Source organism: Platalea leucorodia, assembly GCF_965183815.1.
Source record: "Platalea leucorodia genome assembly, chromosome: 5".
Taxonomy (NCBI): Eukaryota; Metazoa; Chordata; class Aves; order Pelecaniformes; family Threskiornithidae; genus Platalea; species Platalea leucorodia.
In genome coordinates this window covers 39345773-39371020 of record NC_138827.1, presented here as the reverse complement: position 1 = coordinate 39371020, position 25248 = coordinate 39345773, and the positions used below count along the sequence as shown (strand labels likewise).

At 40.5% G+C, this 25248-nt stretch overlaps 1 protein-coding gene across 2 annotated transcripts in view; it reads left to right on the top strand.

Annotated features, from left to right (window-relative positions):
- The window catches only part of TGFBR3 (transforming growth factor beta receptor 3), a 130151-nt gene that overhangs the window by 73039 nt on the left and 31864 nt on the right, over positions 1–25248 (top strand). For both annotated transcript variants that reach the window (XM_082314695.1, XM_082314694.1), the window contains exons 4-6: positions 4320–4457; positions 17921–18104; positions 23885–24053. In XM_082314695.1, the coding sequence (XP_082170821.1) occupies positions 4320–4457; positions 17921–18104; positions 23885–24053 (491 nt within the window). The remainder of the gene's footprint in view (positions 1–4319; positions 4458–17920; positions 18105–23884; positions 24054–25248) is intronic.

The following is a 25248-nucleotide window of genomic DNA, read 5'->3' as shown; positions in this document are numbered from 1 at the left end:
TTAACTAGAGCCACAGTGGGGGCCCTCTAGCAGAAATTACTTTTTGGTGAGAGATATTGCTGTAGAGAGCAGGAATGAGGATCTTCCACTGCAGTGCTGTGGATGGAGGCAGCCATGCCAGAAGTTAGCAGAGGGGCAAGAAAGTGGGAGCACGGATATGACAGCAGAAAGCTTAACATGGCAGAGCTAGAGAGAGTGACAGTGTCATGCTGGTAGAGCTGAAGCTTGGAACTTGTGCTTGTGTCAATGTCATAAGCTCATAACACCTTAGAGTCCTGTTAAGCCTTTCAATCTGTAAAGCAGGAGTGGAAGAGGTATTTGGGTACCTCTGTTGCATAGTCAAAGTCCAGGCTCCTACCTGGATGCCGCGGTTCAAACTGCTACCTTCCACATAGAAACACCTCTGACCTCGCTGGTGAGGTGTTTTGACCATGCCTGCCTTACTTGGGCTGAAAATACTGTGTGATAGCTCACTGACTGCTGTTGTGCAAGGTAAAATCCATATGCGTGGCAGCTGGGTTGTTGGCAGAAAGCTCTTGAATGCTAGTAACTCCCCAGCAGTTTGCTTGAAAATCTTCCCAAGGACCAGGAAAAAATCTCCCATAATAGATACCACTGTTGTTTGTCATCAAGCACAGATGATGATGGGTGCAATCATAAATATTTAAAAAATTAACTGTTAATTTTGTACAACTTCACAGTGGGAATGGCCACATTCAGGCTAGGCTGCCCAGCTGCTCCTCAGCAGAGCTAGCTTTGAAGCAAAAATGAATTATGAAAAATATGATGACCAAGATGGTCCTGAGCAGTTGTTGAGCAGCTCTGTGGATTGTTCTTTTTTGATTCTGGAAAACCAAGTTTGTGCTGAGGACTCCGTTATGCCAAGAAGTATAGTGATAGGGAATATATATGCCAAGGAATATAGTGACAGAGGCTGCTGCGGAAGCATGCTCACATTAACTATATTCTTTCTCAAGTTTAGGACTAGGAATATGACTTCCACATTATGTGTTTTGTTGGTGTCTTACTCAGGAGCAAACTGAGGAGTGCAGTAATGCAAAACTACATTTATTCTGAAAATTTTCACAGGAACACTTAATTTACTTATGAAAAATTAATTGGTTTTGTGTTAAAGTCCTGTAGCTTTTCTTAAGCATCAGTCTGCACTTTTTAGGCACAAATGTAGGAAAATTCCATTACGTGATATAACTTATCCTGCAATTCCAGCCAAAGGCATGGATAGATATATCACCACCTCTGAATACGACTCAAACTTTGTTGATTATTTCCATACATGTATGGAAATAATCATATATGTGTATATTATATACATATTTAATTTCCAAAGCCTAAAGGAATAGCAACTACAAAATCTGATAGTAGATCCAGTTGCAGAGTCTCTGATTTTCTCACTAAGATAGTATGATTGCTCTGTATGCTCTCTCATGTGACCAAACCAATAGGCAGAAATCTTCATGAAGTCTAAAACATCTGTCTTGTCTGATAGCTGTTGGCTTTGAATAAACCTGTCTGAGATCAGTTGAAACTGAGATACTTCTCCATTTCCTTATTACCCAAAGGACTTGGCCTAGCTATTTCTGAGATGAAGTTTTCAGAGTATGTTGTATTTCTTGTATCATTTCTGGTTTTAATAAAGACCAGAGGTTTTAAATAGCAAAAATTTTTAAAATTACTAATAGGAGCCTCTTCTTTGCATTGACTTGACATTCTAATAAAAACACAACCAGGGCACAAACCCAAGCTGAGTGCCCCTGTTGGCCAATGTGAGAGGATTGTTACTGCTTTTCTATTCTTGGTTATTTAAGTACATAAACTTATATTATAGCTCATTTCATCAATATTTACGTTAGTCTTTACTTCCTTTGCGATCAGAAGAAACCAGTTATTATTGGGTGGATGCATATGATAAGAGTGGACATGTTTAATATTTACTCCATTTAGTGTAGTAGATTTTCTCTTTGACACGTTGAAGTTCAGAGAGTTTAAAATTGAATGCACTTTATGGCATTTGAAGGTGAAAAAAATATCAGAATAAAATTTGAACTCTCATTTGCCAGATCAGGACTGCGAAAGAAATAACTAGGCTACTTTGGTAAACTTAGATTACAGTGGTTTTATTGCTTTGTAAGAAAACATAACCCCAGAACAAGGTAATTATATTTAATAGTTTAAACAGCTTATTACTAATTAGCTGTGATTACGGCTGAAAAACCACAAGAATTAATGAAACCTTTTTAATAGCCGTGAATTTAATAGCAGTTCTAAACACCTTTTTCTTTCCACTTTTACCTCTCTGTTTCTAGACAGAACAACAAAGTGGAAGCCTTGTAAAACAAATAATTTTATCTTCTCTCTTATTTTCAGCTAAAACAGAATTATTTTGGCTCTGTAGCCTGACACTGTAAAGCAGTTTTTATAGCTAAGATCATGACTGGCATTTAAAGTCTCTGTCATCCTGTTAGCATTCAGAGCGCTAATACCCTAGTTTCCTAAAAGGAGGTATTTTATTCCTTTGAGGCAGAAAATGGAGAGAAATGTGGTCCCTGGAAGATGTGGTAATTTGTGGTACCGAATGTTTTCTTTTGGAAATGCATAAATACAACTAGGCCTTCTGGTGGGAGAGGCCGAGTGGTGAGAAAATCAGTTTTTTCCATAACAAAGATGAAGATACGGATGTCCCCAGTGCCCTCAGGGGTGTCCTTATGGGGTTTGACATCTGTTTCACTGTTCATTCAGTGGGTTTTAAGAATCTAGTAAATTCTGCATGTAATCCTCTGCTTACTGGTTGGCGTGGTAAGTAACACAGCCAGTTGTTTGCCAGCTTTTCCTGAGTTCTTAAGTAGCAGAAGAGGGTCTCTCTGCTGTCGTTCAGGTGTCTCTCAGACCTGAGACCCAGGCTTGACTTTCACTTGGCAGTGATGCTGGACTTCTCACTTTGGGTGGGGGAAAAAAATAAAGAAAATTAAAAAAAAAAAAAAAAAAAAAGAAAGCTAACTTTTTCTTTTGGAAAGATTTTCAACAGTAATGGCTACCTAATATTCATTTTGGTCTCTAGCTTTCATCTAGTTAGTTTGCCAGATGAATCTGCATTTACTTTAATGGTAGACTAGCTGATACTTACCACTGTATAAGAATAATGGAATAAACAATGCGTAGTGGCTTCCGTGTCTCAGATTTCCTTTCAAATTCTCTACCAGGAGACAAAATTCATTCTGAATTACCTGTATGCTCATGTCTGTGTGCCACTGCTCAAATTAATGGTTGCGTTCACGTTTGCTCCCTCTATACCTCTTCTAGAAAAAGCTGTGATTCTCTTGTCAGGGAACCCACCTGCCACCCACTGTTGTGAGACATCAACTTGCTTGCTTAGTCTGTGTGATACATCATCGCTTGGTTCCACACTAAAGTTTTTCTCCTATAAAGCAGGATGAACCATCAAGTCGAATGCTGACTGCTTAAAAAGCTTATTAGATACTGCAAAACCACTATGATTTCAATTACAAGTTGTTATATGCTAAAAACTGACAGGCTGTTCTCTGTCATGCGTTTGGTTAGAGTTTTGCCCCCCATCGGCCCCTTTCTAGAGGGGTGGCACTGGGATATGAGGAGCTGGGCAGGAGGGGCTTCTAGCGGCCACAAACTGGTCGCTTAAAAATCTCTAACAGGTTGCCTCACTTCTGTGATGTCCGCTTTCTTGGGATCATTTTCCTCATGTATCCTTTTAGTCCCTGAAGACAGGCATTTTCTTTCCCTAGTGTACGTTAAAATTTCTGTTGGAATTTCTTCCATAAACTAGTGTAGTGCTTGCTTGTGTTTCTGGATTTGTTACTCCTGTTTTTTTGTTTGTTTAGTTTTATTTGTTTTGCAGGTTAGATTTATGCCCTAATAGCATCAACAGATGAGGTTTGTACTCTAAGCCAGCTTTGTAGCTTACCATCTAGAAACCAGAAATCAGGGTTTGCTTTGCAGTTCTTTTTATCTCCTTGTTCTCCAACTCTCAGCTTAGTGGTTTGACCTTTTGCATAAGCTATTTTTCATCAGCATTTGCCAAGGTTTTCTTAAACACTTTAGCAGTGCTTTGCAAGCATAGAGCACAAATGTTAACTGTTTCATTCTTTGTATTATCTGTGCTCTGTTGACTCGGTTTTTTGGAAGTAGATTAGTCTGTAATCTTGGGTCAAGAGGTCTGAATGCTGGAAGCCACAATATATATAAATGACCTTTGATTCATTGTTTCAAATTCCACTTTTGTTTTTAAACTTATAAGGTAATATTCGTGTATTTCTGTTTCTCTGTAGGTCACGTTACACTTGAATCCAATTTCATCAGTGCATATTCACCAGAAGCCTCTGGTGTTTCTTCTCAACTCTCCTTTGCCTCTGGTCTGGAAGCTAAAAACAGAAAGACTGGCACCTGGAATCCGAAGAGTTTTCTTTGTAAGTATACACAGTCCTCTGGCCTGCTCTGTATCATAGCGAGTTGTCGCACAGGACATAGAGTTAATGGCATTCATTTGTAAAGTTTTTAAACATACATTAAAAAACCCCAAGTTAACAGGAGGTCATGTTTCAGTGTAGGCCTCTGGGGAACAGTTAGGTGGCAGGGCAAAGCAGTTTGGAAAAAGTACCCCATTACTTGTTATGTAAATTCAAGGAAAAGAAACCAAAATTGCTTTTTCAGAATCTGCATATCGTGTAGTTATTAACACTAGCAGCCATTCCAGTTCAAAAAGCTGTGAGGGTATAACAGATTGCCAGTCCTGATTAGAAGTTTAATAGTACCACAATGCAAAAAAAACCTCAAAGCAATGGGAAATACTATGGGTGGACGCTAGTTGTGTGGTCTGTGACCAAAACAAAAATCTGTATGTATTGAGCACAGTGTGTACAATTATGGTTTATGTCTCTCATGAAGCTTGGTCTATTGAACTGCCCGAGCTAAGCCCAGAATGAAGTAATTTTTATTTCTCAGAAAGACTGGAGCACTGCTTATAATGTAGGATCCAAATATTACCTAGTATTTGTAAATCATGTCCTTACATTTTGCCAGGACATTCAAGTTTGCTATTTGTAGTGAAACAGACAAGTTGTTTGGATTAAATTTTTAATGTGTGACATCATGTCTAATCATGAGTTGTCTTTAATAACGTTGCAGCTTTTGCTAAATTCAACGCTAATTGCAGAACTAAACTTGATTATTTTTAGCTGTATCCTTACAGGGTTTAATTTTGCTCCTCCAGCACAGCTGACAGTGGTAGGCAAGACTGCTTCTGCAGGACTGGATGGGAACTTAATGGTGTTGCTGTGCATCAGCAGCAGGGGCAGATGGACAGTGCTGCAGCATTAGCGCGCTGGGAAGGGACGCTGCTCTCGTAGTTGACCTGATATGGTGGTGACACCGTTAAGTGCACCAAGAGTCCTATGTCTTGCTGGGCTCCAAAAGTTTTCTAGGATTGTTTTTCTTTTTCCTGTCATCAGGGTACAAGAGTAGGAGTACCCTTGATATTTTGAACTTTGAAGGATTCCATCCTGTTTCCAGTGCAATGTGTTACTGACTGGTGCAAAGAACATGGGCTTGTTTGTATTCTAAGGTATTCTCAATCTCAGTTTTTCTCATTACTGCGTAAAAGAGTCTTAACTGTTACGTTCTTGTTGGCCATTCCTGGTGTCTGTCCTTACTGCAACCAGGACAGTTCAGGTCTGCTCAGAAAGCGACTGAGGAACAAGATGATGAACAACAGTATGATAAAATTCCTCACTCCTCTCCTGGCCAAAAGAAACAGCACCTTTCATCAGCTAATCGAGTCGTGGACCTACTTTCAGTTTAGTTTTGATCTCCTCCTACAATTACTACATCATCACTCCCATTCCATATCAGCTAGTTTATGTTCAGCTCTCTCTTCCCTTCTATTCCTCCTCCTCCAGGCTTTTCCCTCTCCCCTCGCCTTGCCTCTGGGAGCGAAGAGGTGCTTTGCAGAGAGCCATCCATTTCCGCTCAGCAGACTGTGCCGGTGTTCAGACTGTGATCGTGCTGGGCTTGCTTGGTTTGGCTCAGCGGGGCTTCAGCAGGCTGCATTAAGGCATAGGAACAATAGGAATGTGCCTAAGGCCTCGGCTGCCAAAATTGTACGATTAGCTAAGTGTTTGCTTCAGAAAACTGTTTCAAGCTCTTCTGGTTACAAAAAACAGGCTTGAAAATGTGAGCAGCAACGCTCATGATTTGTGCCAAACAAGAAGTTGTCTGACCTCAGGACGTGCCACGGTAAACCTGGCCACTGATGCTGCAGGAAGGGGTGGGCTGAGTCTCAGGTGGGGCAGGAGAACCTGATAGACGCTACAGGTTCAGTTCTCCACTGGTGGGACTCAAATACCTCCTCTCAGTACTCCAGCCTCTCTTAGGCTCTGCTGGTCACAGAGAGGGCTGAAAGTTATGGTGCCTCACGCCATCGTCCCAGCACACGCCTGTGGTGCTGGGACAACGCTGCTCCCCATAAGCTGTGCAGATACAAGAGCTCATCTTTCCATTGCAAGGAGTCAACTAGCTCTCAATGTTGACCCATCCCTAATCATGTTTAAACATCCGAATAGCTCTCTGTAACAGTTTTGGATCTCTTCACGTGCCATATAATTTATGTATTTGTAAATTATACAAATTATAATTTATGTATTCTTCCTGCCACCACATTAAGGTTTCTGTTTTTCTTTTCTGTAAAGAGCTTGAAGAATGAGATTGCAGAACAGAAAACACCAGGGTACCGATCTACCTCTCCCAGTTTAGTCCCTGCAGTCCCTCTCACTCCAGAACTTCATTCTCTGCGTTCTCTCTCTAAGGCAATATTTTTGCTGCAAACATAAGCTAACTTCAGTCTCTTATCAGAGGCTCATCAGCCTTCCCACTTCTCGTGTACCAGTTTCTCAGTAGCTAGTGCGGTTTGGGATGATAGGCCGTGAGGTTGCAGGCTGAACAACTTAAACTGTGGTAATCATCCGTTGCTTTTCCACAGTTCCACTCTGCTCACATGGACAAATGCATTGTTTTCCCAAAAGCTTTCTGAAAAACGAGCACAGAATCACATAGCACAGGAAACATGGGAAATCCTGAGTAAGTCCTAGCAGCACTCGTGGGTGACTGCAGTACACCAAAAAGAAATCGAGGGGCTCTAGTTTTGCAGCAGAGCTGTTTGCCTGCGTTGGTCCATGCCAGGTTGCAGTTCCTCGGACTGCCTCTGGCCTAGAGGAGCCTGTCCCTTTGCAGAATCAAAAGTTCTTGGTTCAGATGAGTTGTGGGGCAGATGGACATACTGCTTCTACTCTAGTAGTGGAGAGGCTTCCTGCCTCCTTGCCAGAGCCTTCAGTAAGTTTTAGAGAATTGAGCCTGGGAGTGTTAAGTCGCAGCTCCAAGGGCGCTGAGTGCAGAGCTCGCTTCCGTGGCCCTTGCTTGAAAATACTTGGCTTATCTGTGTACTTCTGCAGCTCTGTCTTATTCATTCTCCTTAAATGTATAGCCAAGCCAGAAAACAGAGTATTTTGAATCATAAAAGATTTCAAATTTAAAAAACCTTTTTTAATGCCCATTAATTCTGTGCTCAAAACAGAAATCTGTGTCACGCATACCATAGGAGTGTCATAACTATTGTGTCTGTCTCTATGGAAGCCTCGGGCAGAATAATCATTGACTTTCCAGCTTCTCCTTCTGACTTTTCATACAATACATTCATTCACAATTTTATTAATATACTGTATGTAAAGTATGAATTGCACTGTTTCATTGATTGATCCCCAGTTAGAAAGGTAAGTAGTATGAAGATGTTTAAATGGCAACTTCTGGGATTTACTGCTGATAAAGACAACACCCCTAGAGCCAGGTCAAAATTTGTAGTTAAAGGATCATGTAACCATTAGTGAAGTCCTAGCTGTTTATTTCTTTTTATTACTAGCTATTATTTTTTCCCTGTAAAGCATCATAATAAAGTTCTTAAACTCTTACACGGAAGTGTGTTTGAATAAATAAATAAATAAAAATTACAAATTAATTATATTAGAAGATCCAAGGTTATTTCTAACAAAGAAGATAACTCCAGGATATGAGCAGATAATGAATCAGAGCACTCTGTAAAGTGCTGTTAGTACCATTGTACAGGTGGAGAAGCTAAGGCACACTGAGCTTAAATGATGTTTATGTTGGAGCAGAGGGTAGAGTCAGGGCTATGTGTTCTCATTGGCCTCATTAGGAAGGTGGTCTGCTACCTTCGCTCTGTGGATTCATTGTTTGAGTTTCCACTAAAGCTAAGCTGCTCCAGATTGCTTTATTTAAAGGAAAGGATGAAAAGATTTAAAGCTTGTGTCAGCACATATCCAAAAGACCAGGAAAATACAGTACTACTGAGTTGGGCTGGAGTTTAAGTTCTTATCATACAGTTCAAACTTGGATTTTTGCCTTGGGCCTGGTCCCCCATTAGGCAGAAGTTTAAAATGAATGGGAAACAAAATCCAGCCTTTGGGTGTATGGTTATAGTATAGAGAGAAGCACAAAGTACCTTCTCGATCAACATTTTGAAGTATAAAAAAGTAAATTTGGTGTATACATGTGGTTTTGCACTTATTTTTATCATGTGATGCACATAGCTTCACTCAGCACAGTGACTTGTCACACGCTTTATCTTCATGGAGGCAGCTCACAGTTTCACTTTCACAAAATGTCTACTGGTGGCTAAACCTCACAGTGGAATAAATTATCATTAAAATCAAATAGCATGCCCCAGCCAAACCAAAGGTTGTGTTCTGTTAACATCAGGCTTTTTTAACATCATGTTTTGAAGACTTTTTTCCAAGCCCATGGCAGTGAATGGAAGCACAGTGATGCTTGCGGAGCCGCATTACTTTGGAGGAAGCCATCCGAGATGGGGCACAGGTGCTAAAGGGAGTTGTTCTTTACTGGTCTATTGCCTTACTGTGTTGTCATTTTGCTTCTTGGGGCATCTTTTCCCATCTATAAACCAGAGAGAACACTAGTGGATAGTCTTAAGAAAAAAAATTAGCCTCTTGATAAAAACCTGATATAAACTTCTGTGTGTGTGTGTGTGTGTGTTAGAGAAGAGTGAATATATGGTGACTACATAGTGTGGTGTTAACAATACATTTGGCATAGACAGGGTTGTTTGCAGACTCTGCATGAGTTATATATATCTTGATGGGTTAAAGTAGGTGGTGCTGGGAAAATTATTGTGATTTTAGTAAAGTAAGTCTTGAGTTTATTCTCATTGTGTTAAAAATAAATATACCTAAGTGTCGTGGCATTTCAGTTTGAAAAGACCTGAAATGGGTTAGTGCATGAACAATGCCTGACCTAGGTAATTGAAAATCACCACTTTCATTACTGATGTGTCTAGTCATATTAGTCTGATTGGATATTTTTACATGTCACAAAAATATAACAGTTTGGGAATGGGCATTTTCATTTCAAGTGTTCGTGGGCTGGACCGTCAGCCCCCTCTTCACTCAGAAGAGCAGTGCACGGGTGGGAAGGTCTGCTCAGTTCAGCAAGGGGAATACTTAGCATCTGTGCTGAATATTTTTTTCCTCAGCAGGAAATAAATGCTGAAATTATATCCTAAAGGGGGAGTGGGAGAGAAAGTTGAAGGACATCTTTGCTGGTGATTAGGTTGGTTAGATTACAACGGACTGCAATTTTACATGAGCTAGGCAACACCTGTGGAAAATGCTTTTACCTGTGGTTTTGTTGCGGGTCAATCTTGCAGAAAAACCTTACCAGACCTCTCCCACCACCCCACTTTTAAGTTTTCATATAACAAAATAATTTCCTCCCTTTCCATCAAGTCATTATTTCTCTCCTTCCCTAAAAGCAGTTTAGTGCGAACACATCTTGGCAGAAAATCAGAAGTTTTATGAAACTGCCCAGAAAGAGGATTTTATAGGTGCTACTCAGCAAGTGAATTTTTTCTTTAGATTTGGTAGCTTTCTCAATTGCTTTTATAGCCTAGCAACGTCTTTATTGGGCAAATGAAAGTAGTGAGAATTAAATCAATGAAAGAAGGGACCCAATCCTTTGTGATTGCCTGGCAGAAATCACTGTTAGAATAGATCCAAAAAAACCTTAAATATCTACATATGCGATTTTATATAATATTTGATTTAAGATGTGATGCTTCAGCTCTTTCTCTGAGTTAGTTATTCAGGTGATCGAATGAGTAAGAGTTATGGATGAGAAAGCACTTATGCAAGCAAATAACCTTACTCACAAGAACCCCTTCAACAGGACTCAATGTGTGTGTTAAGTTAGTAAAATGGAGGAAGCAACAGCAGTAATGATAAATACAAAACCAGATCACATGGTCTTGGCTTGAGATTTGAAAAGAAAAAAGAAAAGCTTTAAAGAAGAATAAGTGATAGACTGAGGAGTTTAATTGTTAGTCATTTCTGTATTTCTAAGAAGAAAAAAGCCATGTTCTTATAACTTCAGCCAATAGCTGGTTTATTCCTCTCACTTCATGAAAATATGGTTCACATATTTTGGGTCTCTGCCACCAAACCACAGGCTGTTCTATGGTTTGCACTAGATTTTGGATGACTGACAAAACTCACTGAAAAACAAGTGCTATTTGTTTTCCTGTGCCTAGTATTTAACGGGAAATCAGGAGGCTAAATTTCCAATCACTGGTTAAACAGACACAGATGTGAACAGAGTGCTCTGCTAGGAGAAGAGTGAGAAAGGATAGGAAATGCATGACTAGTGATAAATTTGGTATAAATAGTGACCTTTCACTATTCAAAGTAAAAGCAGTAGATTTTCAGTGTTGCGTAACAGTGAGAAGAGGAATTTAAAAGGACGTTTACATTTCTATAGAATCCTGGGTTTGTTTTTTTTTTCCTAAATCTTCATCGTTCTTCTACTCAGGAGCTGGAAATAATCCTGTAGTTGCCCTTCTCCAGTTGGCAGAGTTCATATTCCCCCTTCCCGTCCGCACACCATTTCCTTGCCTTTTGAAAGAATGTGAAAATAACATTAAGTGTCTAATTAAAAGCACTGTTTAGTAAACAGTAACTCTTATTATGCTTTTCACAATAGTAAATTTCCCTGGAGACTTTGTCTCGTGGCCTGATTCAACCCCCTGCAAAATCCTGCTTTTCTAAAGTCTATGTAACTTGTTTACTTCCAGAAATATCAGGGGGACCTCTGGCTATGTATGGTGGTGGTTCTTGCATTCCTGGCAATAGAGCAGAAGGCTTTTGTCAGAAATAGGGACGGCAGAAAATGACAGGGTGGTAAATACATGTTTGAAAGTGATGCATTGTCTGCATTCAGTAAAAGGAGCTTAAGAGTACAGTAATCCTAGTAAGGCATCTTCAAATATCAAGGGTTTGGTTTTTTTTTCATTCAAAGCTTGCTTCATGAAGACGTTACAGAAGAGAAGTGATATTTTTGGCTTAGGAAGCAAGATATAGTACATGAAGCAAATATGCAGTGTATAGTAAAAAATGTCTATAAGTGGTAGTGTGATGTCCCAAAATAGCGGAATTTTATGATATATAGGTGTCTTCTGCTTTTACTGTAAGCACTTTGGTTTGGGCAGAAATATTTCAAAAATACCAACTTGCCAGTGAATTTCAGAGGAAGCAAGGTGGATCAATGTGCCTTAGTTTCTCTTTTCACAGGATGTTCGAGTCTTAGGCTTTTTTGGAGGCTGGTTTGCTAAGAGTGTCACATAGTTCATCCTAGATCTTCTCCTGTCCCAGGTGATTTAGGTCATCTTTCAAAACTCAGGCTTTATTGCTTGCTGTTTCTTTCAGCTTCAAGAGCGGGTTGTCTTCATGGGTCACCGCTCCAACCAAAACTTTGTGTTGAGAGTGTGGATGGGCCAGCTCTGGATGCTGCTGCCTCTTGGATCAGATGCTGGTCTTTCTCATTGCTGTCACTGACTGATCCTGAATGCTCCGCCTTCTCATGGTCCCTCTAGGAGCCCAGATCCATCACTTTCAGAGCAAAGGAGGCTGATAAGAAAACTCGGGCTTTAAGTTAAACCAGGCTGCAAGAGTAAGGAAAGAAACAACATTCTCGCATGTAGTGGTTGAGATGTGTTCCCAGGCCCATCTTGCAGGAGGCCTCTACGATGGTCTTTTCCCTTTTGTGTGATCATGGCTCCTTCCCTTCTTTGCTTGCTTCAGTAAACAGGGGGTTTAGCTAGTGGAAGTTTACAAGAAGCAGACAGCGGATTTTGGCAGACTATTGGTGGTAGCGACGTGGAGATAATAAATCACAACAGGTTGTGTTACTGAGTCATCAATTCCAGTGGAAACTATAGCTGCAGTTGCATAGATACGCTTTAATTCTCCCCTTCTCTTCTTCCACTAAATTGAATCTAACTTGAAACACAATCCCTGGAAGAGCTTCTGCTACCTTATTTTGTTCAGATCAAACGTGTTACGTTGAGTCTGTTAAGATGTTGTTAGATTAATGTGAGATGAGTGGACAGTTACCTGTATGCAATTAATAAACCCCTGCTGAGCCCTAAACTTTGAGAACAGATTTCCCTTTTACACGGATTTTTTTTGTTTGTTTGTTTCCTTTTTATCATTCTAGTAACTGTTCCATGGGGGTTTTGAAAGTTGCACTTGCTTTGTCACAGTTTCAGGTTTGATGGAAAATCCCAGGATCTTCTTTCTAGATATATAATGATGTGCAAGAGTCTGATCCCATGAGGTTCTGCTTTCATCCTGAGAAAGTGTTGAGCAGCCTTAATTCCTATCAAGATCTTTGGTTGTCGGCGAACTGAGCATCTCCTAGGAAGTAGACTTAAATCTAAAATGTAATTAAGATAATGCTGTTTCTTTTACATCTTTGTTTTCAAAAATGTGAAAACTGTAAGTGGAATTCTGTGATGACTGTAAGTGGTCTTGAGAACACTAAACTGAAAACGAAAAATTTTACTACTGCCTGAAAGCATCACACCTCTGTGGCTGGTAAGGACTATGCAAAGCTCATAGATGATTCACAAATGTTGCATATCATTTCAAAAGCAGCATGTTTCTTAGTCATTTACCGAAGAAAACTGTTCTCTTGGTGATTACTGTATGTTGTATGTGGATTTATGAACAACAAAGGATATATTTTTGAGTTTCCAAATACCTGATGTTTCTCCATCCATGGCTTTACTTTTCCTCTGTAAGGGAACGAAAGCACATCAAAGTACATTATCAAAAAACACCAGCTGAGTCTGAACCCCATGTGGGCTACTCTGAAACTTGGTTCAAGTTTTTGAATTGTATTCTGAGCAGGTTTACTCCTCTCCTACATGTTCCACCACAGGCCTGATACTGTATAGCTCGGATAAAAATATGAAGGATGCTGCTTTTCTTCTGCTTGTATGTTTGCCTCAGTCTTGGCTTTATGGGTGGCTTTGTTGGTCGTTTGTGCTGGAGGGGCCTTGGTGGGCAGTGGTGTAGCTGTTGCTGTGAGGGGAGGGATTGGTTCGTGCTGTGTCGCTGTGGTCACTTAACTTTGTATTCTGAGTCATCTCCCAAAGGCGCCTACCTCTCTCTCAAGGCTAAATTATGAACTTGCTTCCTACTTGGGAGTTCTGAATTATAACTACGTTAAATACTTAAAATGTCATAAAACAAACAAAGTAAATATCCCTGCTGGATCAGGTTCAAAGAAAAAAAAAGGCAATAAACATTTAAAAGGAGAGAAGGAAATAGGTAAAATAAGAAACAGAAGACGCTATTTTGAGTGTGTGCAGTGTTCACGCTCACCAGTGTATATACTTGAGATGACTCGGGGTCGGTTCTGAGAGTTGTTCTTTCTGGGGAATAGTAACTTATGCCATTTGGCACTTCTGCCAGCTAGCTCATGTCTTGAACTACCATAGCAGCCTTGCAAGGGCAGTTTTTGTAAGACTAGAAAGTTTTCTTAAGGGACATATAAAAGCTCCCCCCCCCCCCCCCCCCAGCATGAGGGGTATATGTTTCCTTGCCTCTATACAGTGCAAAGAAAATTACAGTCCCTATTTCCCCCAATGGTCAGCAGGGTAGTAGTGTGTGTAATCAAAATACGTTCCTAAACACGTTTTGTTCTTCAGTAGAATACTCAGGTTTTGGTAGCAAATTTTCAAAATACTGTACTTGATCCTCATTTCCTCTGACTGCAGAGGAGCCCTTTGAACTGTAGTCCTTGCTGTGGTTAGTGGCCATGGCCAGTATCTTTTGGTCTTGCAAACTGATTTTCCGTGTCAGGCTTGAAAGTTTCCTCATTTAGCCTCAGAAATGTGACAGGGCATGTAGGTGAACTCAACAGCAGAGGATGTTTCTGGTGCAGTCACTTTTAGTGTCCTCACAACAACAGGAAGAAATAGAGCTGGGGCACTTTTTCCACTCTGTAACCTCTGAAAGTAAGCACTGAAGGAGATGAAGTGAGGAGATAAAAGGGTATGTGGCAGCAGTTTCTTAATCACCCGGTCGGCTGTGTAATGAGTGCTCAGATAAAAATTGTTGATATATTCCCAAATATGTAAAACATTCTTTGGTTTTAATGCGCTGGCTTATCCTAAGTATGTTAGATAGAGCTGCTTTTGGTTTGTTCTGAAGAGTAAGTAGTTAATGTTCAAGGCAGGTGTTGAAACAGTGATGGTTGCCTTTTTTGGAAGAGTCTGTTGAATTCTTTCCAGAAAAAATAACGTACTTGGCTCGCTTAACCTTGCCTTAGGTCTGTGTAGTAAAAATCCCAACATTGGCAGGCACAGCAGAACTCTGCAGTCATTTCTAAAACCTGGTAGTGGAACCAACATTTCAAATAGACTTTAGTATGTGATTAAAAAAATAAATGATGATAAGCTTCATGTTTATTTAAAGATGTTTACTGTATGATCCTTTAGTGAGGATGCTTGTGCCAGACTTTTTGGTTGCTCTGCTTTCTGTCTGTTGGTTCCTCCCTAGTAGGACTCAGTAACTTCGGGGTTCACTGATAGGATCTGTCTCGCAGGAAGACATTTGTCATGCTGCAGGATGATGAAGAAGGTTTTCAAGTTTTAATTAGTAATAAATGGAAAACCGAGTGTCTTCTGAGGCAGAAAACTGTTGTGTTAGCAGACATTTAAATATCTCAAATATCAAATGAAAAATACAGTGAAAATGCATTATTACAAGCGAATGCATTTCTTTGGGCAGTATTTAGAAAGAATAGTATTTTCTCTCACGCTTTCCTCAAATGTCTTAAAAGGTTACATTGACACTTCTTTACTCTGATACTGACCATAAAAAATACCAGAAATATGTGAAATAGTGTAAATGAAAGGCAATTACTGTACTTATTGGATAAACTGCAGTATTTTTCAGGTAGTTAAGGAGGTTTGTTCCTGGGAGTGGAATGCCAGCATCTATTCAATATCCCTGCAAAATAATAACTGGTTAAGTCCTTAAATCCTGCAATTTTTATGCACGGGAGATTTTTCTAGTTAGGCCAGGGCTCTACAAAGATGTCCCACGCGTCTCAGATATAAAAGACAGCATTGCTAAGAGGTGCTCTGTGTGCGATCCCTGCATGACCTGTCTTGTGCTGTGTCAGTGTCATCCTATGGGACTGGGCACACTATAAAATTTGTTAGGAGCATTGTAGAGATGCACCATGAAACTAATCCATGGTGTACCTGCTTCTAAGTGGTGGAAGTACAGAGTGAATGCTATTTACTAAATATGTTTTAAAGATAACTGTGTTGCTCTCTTTTCCTCGTATTGTAGATTTGGGGACAGTGGATTTTCTCTAGTGGCAGAGTTTGCTTTCTTATTTGAGAAGTATGAGAGTATTGAGAGAATACAGTGAATAAAGACTTTTTTCATTTAAAGGAAATGTTTTATGGTAGTCATATGAAAAACAACAAATAAGGAAGATCACTCAGAATTGAAACAGATGTTAGTTTAAACTTTGAAAACTATTCTGGCAAAAGGATTCCTAAGCTGTTTTTTGTGACAAGTCTGGTCAAATTGAACTCTGAATTACACGGGCCTTCTCTTAGAGGAGAGTATTATGCACCTGTGATATGTGCATAATAAATGCTAACGTAATAGCTGGAGGCACAGGGAAGAACTTTGAAATTCTTTCCGTATGCCAAAGGGTGTAATTTATGTGTCTACTTTGACAAATATTTGTAGGTGCTAAACAAACTGATATTTAACATCCTGAAATAGTGCTGGGAACAATAGCTCCAGGGAAGGTAATAGTTGGTTGCCATTAGTTAATTTCTATAATTGGAACCTGACTTCAGATAATCTCTGTTAAATAATTGCTATTGATGTATTTTGTTGCTTAAAAGGTTAGAGCGATACTTATGACCATTATCCTGCTATAATATGTAAATAATACTCAGGACAAGTTAGAAATTGTTGTGATATATTTTTCACTCTTCCAGTCATCATCATTTAGTAGTTTTGGATTTTCAGTTGGAGAGAAAAAAATATACTTTTGTTCCACCAAAGAAATCTGAGTTAGTAGAAAGAAAGGGAAAGGGGAGGAGAGCAGCAGAGTGACTCAAATTCTTCCCAGGCTGCTCTGAGGACAGCACAAGTCTACTGCAGCAGTCTGGAAGTACGGGCTGTGTGTTATATCTGGGTGAGCACTGCTTACAGACTACTACAAGGGAATATGTCCAAAGAAATCTGCACTGATGCATTCAAACCTGAAGCTTTATTCATCTTGCTGTGCTTTCTCACTCAAGTACGTGTTATTCTTGACTTGGTATTTTAGGTCTTAGTGAAAGTGTGCATGGAAGGATCAGCCCAGGTAGGGCATGCAGGCCCCAGTCCTCAAGCACCTTGAAGGAAGAGACAGTGAAGTGTATGGATGAGTGATGGCTCCTGAGGTTGGGCAGATGAAGGAATGATCTTCTTTCACCATTTGCTATAGGGACTTCTTGAGAGCTGACAGATGTTCTGGAAGCGTTGGCCACGTCCCTCTGCAGGGACAGGAGAGCCAAAAGGTTGCTGTTGGGATGATCTTGCTTTGCAGTAAATGTGGAATGATTTGTTTATCTTTCAAGACCAACGCAAGTTGAAGCAGGTCCCAATCTGAAAGAGAGTCTGACTCTGTGCCCACTTCTTTTCTTGAATGATGCTATTGCTTCTCCAGTGAAGTTGTGTTTGAAAATCTTAGGCTTTCCCGCAGAACCAGTTACACTTCTACTTACTGTTTTTCCATTTTGACTATTTTAAACAACATTTTAGTTTTTCCAGTCAAGACCTGAGTTAATGTAACCTATTTATAAGGATTTTTCTAAAGATGTATAACTCATCTGCTTTATGATGAGACTAAAGCATTTCCTTGCTTCCTGTAAATAAAGCAATAGTAAATTTCATCCCTTTCTCTTAGCCTTTCTCTCTCTCCTTACTCTGTCTTTCTCTGTTGGCCTTTATCTATCACTGAGCTTGGACTCATATTCTTTCTGGTTTGGGAGTTACTTCACTACTTCCCAATTTTATTGAGCTTCACATCCTTCTCTCCCTTCAGTTCCTCAGACCATCTTCTTCTTACTCTCTCCTGTCTTGGTTTTCCTCTTGTCTTCCAGCCCTTCCCTTGCCCCCACAGTTCAGCTCCCCTTGCAGCACTGTTGTACCACTTCTGCAGCAGTACGACTTTGGAGAGTGGCTCAGAGCCCTCCATTAGTCAGCTGCCACGCACACCCCAGCCAGGCTGATGGGCGCTTCGTTTTTTAAAACCATCTCTGAAAAAGGAATCATGCAGATGTTAAAACATGTGAAGTTTAGGCATTATTGGAAATAAGCTGTAATCACCTTCAGTGAATGCATTTGGGTGTGACAGATTACATTTCTTAAACATGCTACTTGTCTGTGTGGATAAATGTACCACATTAAAAATATATTTTTATTCCCATCAGGTGTCTTTAGGTTCCGTTGTTCAGTTTGAGAAGGGAAATTTCTCCTTGTCAGCAGAAACGGAAGAAAAGCTTTTCCCTGAGAAAAATGAACAGCTGCTACAGTGGGCCCAGAAGGAATATGGAGCAGTAACATCTTTCACTGAACTCAAAATATCAAGAAACATCTATATTAAAGTAGGAGAAGGTAAAACAGAACAAAACCAACAGGATTGATAGGCACTTCTAGGTGGTGCGAATAAGTCTTGCTGTAGTATTATTTCACATTTTTTATTTTAATCTTCAAACATACCTCTCATTTTCCAAGAGATGTGATATGAAAGGGGAAAGCAGAGAAATAACAGCAAGTCTAAAGACCAGACCTTGGATGTAGGCAACTTTTAATGGATTCTGATGCCATAATTTTGTGCTCATAAATATGGATGCAATTGGCCAGAATCTTACAGGAGTCAAAGCTTCGCCTTTTTAAAAGGAGTAAACTACTCGTGGTGATTGTTTGGGTGTCTTCATCTAAAGGACTGAAGTAGAGAACCTGAGGTAGGGGGTAATTTCTAGAAAGACCTGAGTTACATGTTTTTCAGTGTTTGCTTGTCTAAGGATGCAGACTACTTTAGGTAAAGAATTATTGCTTTCCTCACCAAGATAAGTTGCCTCAGTCTGATGTCCTTGTGTATTTTCATCCCAAGAAGCAAGATTTCCTGTCCCTGTAAGCCTTATGCCAAATTCATCAGGTGGCCTAGGGCAGGGGGGGAGAGGACTCCGGATCCTCAGGGATTTCACAGGCCCATATTGGGGTAGGGTTTGGGCTGTAGCTCTGTAGCTGAGCAGTGTTGGAACAACTTAATATGAGCCTCTGCAGAACCTTCTGGCTCATGCTTTCCCTCAGCTGGCTGCCGGTCACATAGCATGTCTTCTGCAGGGGCGTTCCACCTGAGCTCGTCATAAGCAGTGGATAACATAAGAGCCACGGCTCTTCTCCTCACCACGTTCTTGGAGCAAGGCAGTCGGTTCAGGAGGGTTTATGCCCTACTTATCCCTATTCAAGTTCATTTTCTGGAAAATACATAGTTAGTAAAAGGAACTTTGCAGGGACAGCAGACTTTCCTCTACTGTGCAGGATGGTTGGGGGTGAAATTTTCTTTTTCGCAGGTATAGGATGTTTTAAGCTGTCAGTGTTCTTTACCTAATGGCCTGCGATTCACTGGTTTTTTTTGTTCTCTGAAGATGTCTTCCAAGTTCAGGCTAAAGCAAACATCCAGGTTTAGGCTAAACTAAAAGCAGCAAGAATAAAGGCTGGTAAAAGTGAATTGGAACTGATGTGCATTGCAGCTAGTGGTCCAGATATTTTGAAACTAATTGTTGTCTCTCAAGAAGTTCAGCGATGTGAAAAGTAGAAATCAATAGAACATTTTATCGACATCCAGTGAGTACTGGTGGGCTCAGCATTTACTAGCACCAGCGGCCTAATTTAGTAGTACTTCAGTAATATTTCTAGAGAAACTTCTGCATAGCTGAACTAGTTGGCTACAAAAAAAAACCCCAAAACCTTCTGTGGAGAAAACATTCTTTCCTAACCACCTGTATGTGATCATTTGATTTCCTAAAGCATGAGGCTTGCCCCCCAAAATCGGAACATGCCTGTGTTGGGTTTATCCAAATCCTGCCAAATTTGTACAGGATTCCCCTGTGTGATTTTTGTTCTACTTGGCACCAGTCTTGGATTTTAATGCCAGAAAATCATTCAGAAATATATTTATTAGCTTATTAAAGTGCTCTTGGAACGTATACATGGGAGTAGTGGTCTCTGCATTGCAGAGATGAACATTTAATTAGATATGTCAAAAAACAGAGAAAAATTTTTTTGTTGATTTGCACATCTCCAGTCAAACTAAGCGACTAAATAGGAGAGCTTTGCATCATCTTTAGAATGTGTTAAAACACAATTTAATTACGAGGAAGTACACAAAATGGAACTTGGCAAGCAACCAAAATAGACAGTTTCTGAGAAGGCTCCTACAAACTAGCTCAGCTGTAACCATATTTGATTTTGATTTAAATTCTTGGCAGAAGAATGAATGTGCGTGTATGTGTGGTGGTTATGCATGTGTTCAGGGGTGGGGAGAGGGTCAGTTCTTGAACTGCAGCAGTCGTGCGAGGAGTTCTATGGAAACCACGTGGGATGTGGATCTGGTCTGCTTTTCTGCAGAGTGAATGATGGAATCACTGGATTCCACAAACCGCAGCGTATGCTGATGGACATTTCAGTCTTTTCATACAAAACTCCCAGTTCTTTAGTCAGGTACCCTCAGCTGCCAGCCTGGCAATCACAGCTAGTATTATTCATAATCTATAGGTGTTCATATGAAGTAGTTCCTTACTATGTGACCGATACAGAATTTAATGGCAGTATTCATGTAATTGTCTACATTTCTGCTTCACTCAAGTTAGAAAAATCTGAAACTGGAAGATGTAACATTTTAGAAGTTGAGGCTATAGCTGAATACAGCAAACAGAAAATGCAAGCCAGAGGACAAAAAGATCTGAAGAAGGGTGATCTTTCATAGAATAAAACTCCTTCTGACACCATGGGTCTCTGAAATCACTTTTAAAGTGGAAAATGAAAGGCAGCTGAGCGAGCTAGCAAACTGGGTCGGGGCCAAGTGCATCTGAATCCTGTCGATTTGAAAGAGTGGCCGATCAAATACCGCAGGGATGGTGAGCACAGTGAGAACTTGTAAGGGGCCAGAATGAGGGTCTGGAGGAAGGGGGCACAAGAAGTGGGGTTCTCGTTCTTGCTTCGATTTGTGTAGTGAAGGAGACGGCAAAGTGATTGCTGTGATAGTCACTGTCAGATTCTAGAAAGCGGGACTGCTCATGGTGAAAGTGATCTTAGTACACGTTTTTCAGCAGAAATCAGTTTAATTCCTCATGCTTCAATAAGATACGATTGTACAAGTCAGGAAGACTTATCAGTTAGCTAAATGTTACCTAACGCATCCAGTACTGCCAGTGTAAATCCAGGGCAGATGTGCTAGCCTGGAGGGAGCCTCAACACATTTCTTAGCTAAATAAGAAAAAAAAAAAAAATAGTCAACCATAACAATAACTAGCCTGGAAAATGTACAGTCTGTTTACAGACAGTAACACTGTGCTCCTGTCCTGGCAGAAGTTAAAGCTGACTCTGAATTTGTAGCCTGTACGCACTAGTGCCCATATCCTGTACGCTGGACTTGCTTGGTTTAGTACTTGTAGGTGATCATGTTGTGTCAGGCTTCAGCTGTGGGTACTGCCGAGAGTTTCCACCCTCTCTCTAGAGACCACTGCAGCCCCTTCCCTGCTCACGTTTATGCCCTGCCATGAAATACCAGTCGTGGTTCTGATCTCCATCGTGCCAAGGTCTAGTAAACTGCAAAATACACACGAAAAAGCCCCGCCATCAGAGTGGCTGAGGAAAATCCTGAACACCTCACTTATCCCTAGCTCAGACTTTGAAAGCCAGGCTCTGCTTGGATGGGACTTTTACTGCTGAGTCAATCTGCTGCTGCCCAGGGTGCCTGTCTTGGAGAGTGATGCCTGATGAACGGCGCCCATTTTCACAAAAACCTCCTCATGATTTTGCGCTGGGATACGCAACTTTTATCCAACTTAGCCAAGAACCTGTAGATGACACCTAATTTGTGCAGAATAGAGCAGACAGTGTCTGTCCTCGTCTGTAAAATGGAGGTGCTGCCCACAGAAACTACAGATCCCGGTGTGCAACCCTCCGTCTTCATCCGAGCAGCCTGGCACACGGCGAGGGGAAGGCGGCTGCCAGCCGCTGTGCACAGTTCCACCACGTGCCTTCCGGCAAGCAGGCCCCACGACACACGGGCCCGCTGGCCGCTGACCCTCTGCTGAGGGTATTGCAGGCGAACCTCATGTCTGATTCCATATTGGGAGCCTGTGGAGATTAGAGAGGCACGGGGTCCATAAACTGACTGTTTGCTGGCTGGTTTAGTAAGGTTTTTAATTGATTGCAGGCACCTGCAGTCCCTTTCCAAAGTAAGTAGACAGCCCTGAAACTAAAAAAGAAAAGTGTAGTGAGCAAAGAAAGATGAAATGGATCCCCTTTTCTTTTCTCTTCCAGCCCAAATCTTGGTAACTGGCACGAACGAGAGTAAATACATTTTGATGAAGGGGGGAAGTAAATGTGTATGTCACGTAGCCGGTGACAGTTAAAATTTGCTGCAGAGGAAAAGCATGCTATCGAGCGGAGGCCCAGGCTGGGGAGCCTCCGTGCTGGTGGCGGCGAGAGCAGTGGTTCTTGAGAGCTCCAGAGACGTTTAATGGATGTGCCAGGAGCAGGAACCAAGTTCTTTGCAATGGCAAACGATAGCACGTGTGGTAATTATCCCCAAACTACTCAGAGGCTGTTATTTTATGGCTTGAATTGTGTTGTATGGCCGCTGAGAAGCAAATACCTAGTATCTCCGTCTGTGTCTGTGTGTGTATGTGTGTGTATATATATAAATTCAAGCTCAGTTGTAGACCATTTGGGATCATTTTCCATTTTCTGCTGTTGTGGGAGGAGCTGGCAGAACTGCAGCTGCATTCAAGGGTAATCTGGCAGGGCACATACCAGATGTTAGAGGAGTGCTTTGCTTGGGCAGTGTGAATAGTTACAGCCTCATACAGCTTTCATAGATTCTGTAGGGAAGACAGCAAGGTTCGTATTCAAAGACTACTTTGTGTAAGATCAGGAGAAGAAACTCCCCTAATTGTTGCCACACTGGCCGGGGTCACAGGAGTCTCTGGTCTCCCTGCAAAGTTGTGTACCACACTCAAATGCGCTTCAAGGGTGACATTTCAGCTCTTATTTAGGGAGCAAATGCTAACAGTGGTCTCAGCTCAGCTTTTAAGAGTTCGTCCACAGTTTTGCATGCATATAATGCATTTTTGATTTTTTTTTTTTTTTTTTTTCTGTCTTGCTACTGATCTTAGTAGGAAAGACTTCTTTGTAAAGCAAAGGTCAAAGAGCCAGCCATTTGGAATTACATTCTTACAGGACTTTGTGTCTTTGAACATGATACTTAATCCTTCTGTGTATTATGACAATTCATATGTAAAGCTATCTCCGAAATACAAAATATTGCTATTTTTCAATGGAAATACTGCTTTTTGGGGTACAGCAATGTAGGCTGTGCATGAGAACTTCATACCATGTGACTATTTTTTATGTTTTGCATTGTACGCTAGCTAATGCTCGTGATCAGCTAGGCAGTTAAAACCAAAAAAGAGATTGAATGTCTACTCTAGAATTTCTTAATTTCAGTTATGGATATTATGGTCAGGCTTCCTTAACATCAACAACTATTTAATCCCTTTCTTGCTATATGCAATTTTTCATGCACAAGAGGACTGCAGTATTTCTAGACAACAGTGACTCTGACTACAGAATATATAGGAAAATATATTGAGTAAGGAAATGGAAAATACTTTCTGTGGTCTTTTAAATATGGTAAGTTTATAGTAACAAGAACAAAACATTTTCTAAAGGGAGAAGGAATTGATCACAAAAGTTTTCTATGACTTAATTTCAAAAGAAAGAAATCTTTTGTTAAAGGTGCAAGGAACTAATGTATTCTATTCATTTTGAAAAATACATATTTTGCTTCAGTATTGTTTTCAGATTTCTCTTTGTAGGGGTTTTCTTTCATTAAATATTTGAATACATAAATAGAAACTGTTCTGTTTGGAAGTATATATTTTACATCAGAGATGTGCTGTGTTACGGCAACAGTGATCTCCCTTTCAATATTATGTTGATTTTTCATAAGTGCTTATGATAGATAATAGATATACCTTTTAGCCTAAAGACCTGTGTCATAAAATACAGTGCCACACTGAAGTAGATGCGGTACATACACACATGTAAGATGATATCTATGTGTAAAGGTGCATATGCTTTCTTTTTTTTTCCCCCTCCAGATCAAGTTTTTCCTCCCTTGTGCAACATAGAAAAGAATTTTCTCTCTTTAAATTACCTTGCGGGATACCTACAACCAAAAACAGCAGAGGGGTGCCTTATGTCTAACTTAGTCCAAGAAAGAGAAGTTCATATCATTGAACTAATCACTCCAAATTCCAATCCATACAGGTAAAGTATCGTCTAAATAGACTAAATCTGTTTGAAATCACAGCTAAAGATTTTCTCTGTCTATTGAAAATCAAATGAAAGTAGCCATTTCATCCTTACAAGAAGAGCTAGGACCTTAGTACTTTGCCTTAAATGGAAATTAGTTCTTTGGTATGTAAAGATGTTGGATTCTGCTTCATGATCCCAGGATTTTTCTGGACAAGACTGCAAAGCACAGTTTCTATGGACTGTATCCTGCCCCCCTTGTTGCTCAATCAATCAAATTTTCCCAAGAATAAGGTGAGTAAGGGAATATGAGTAAGGGCAGCATCTGACAGACAGTGTTTAAGATGGGACCACTGTATGAAGAGGTGAGAGAGAGGTTAAAAGTAATTTTGACCTGTCACAGGTAGGGATGACTGGCAGCAAGGGCTAGGGCAGTGGCTCCCAGACAGTGGCCCAGAGGTTGCAAGTGGTCTGCAGTCCACGGTTGGTCTGCAGAATCATAACAGTATTTTCTGTCAATTTTCCAGTTGAGTTTAAGGGATAGTTTGATAATTGCAAGAAATGTTAAGGGTTGACAGTGGTCCACTGACCAAAGAAAGTTTATAGCTAGTGGTTAGGGAAAATTACTTAACTCTCTGTACGCGTTATGAGAATTATCTAAATTCTCAAAGGTACTGTAAACTTGGGAGATAAGACATTTAAAACATTCATCCTTTGCTGGTCTCTCCTAGGTCTTAGTGGGAGCACATGAATGGGGTGTGCTTCAGATAGTCATACCTGGAAAAGCTCTTCATAAGTGCTGAGTATGGTTCCTAGAACAGAAATTTGCTATGAAACTTAGGTGGTTTTCCCTTTTGCAAGAAGGAAAGTAGAATTTCATCAGAGATAAGGTAGAATTAAAATCCTCTTTGTGTACTGCAGACACTGGATATCCAGCATTGTCCAATTGTGATCCTTATGCAGTTACATTTGAGCACATCCCATCCCTAATGAGGAAACCACACAGGGAGACATAGGGGGCAGGAGGGATCTTTGCAAGAAGGGTAATTATCTCATTGCAAGATGGTGCACCCAGAGCCTGAGAATATTCTTGCCTAGCAACCTTGGGAGAGTAAGTAAGTGCTGAGATGTAGTGGAAGTGTAGTAGGTAAGCCCAAATGCAGGGCTTGCAGCCCCATCCTTAACAGAGCTGTTCTTTAGCATCAGCATC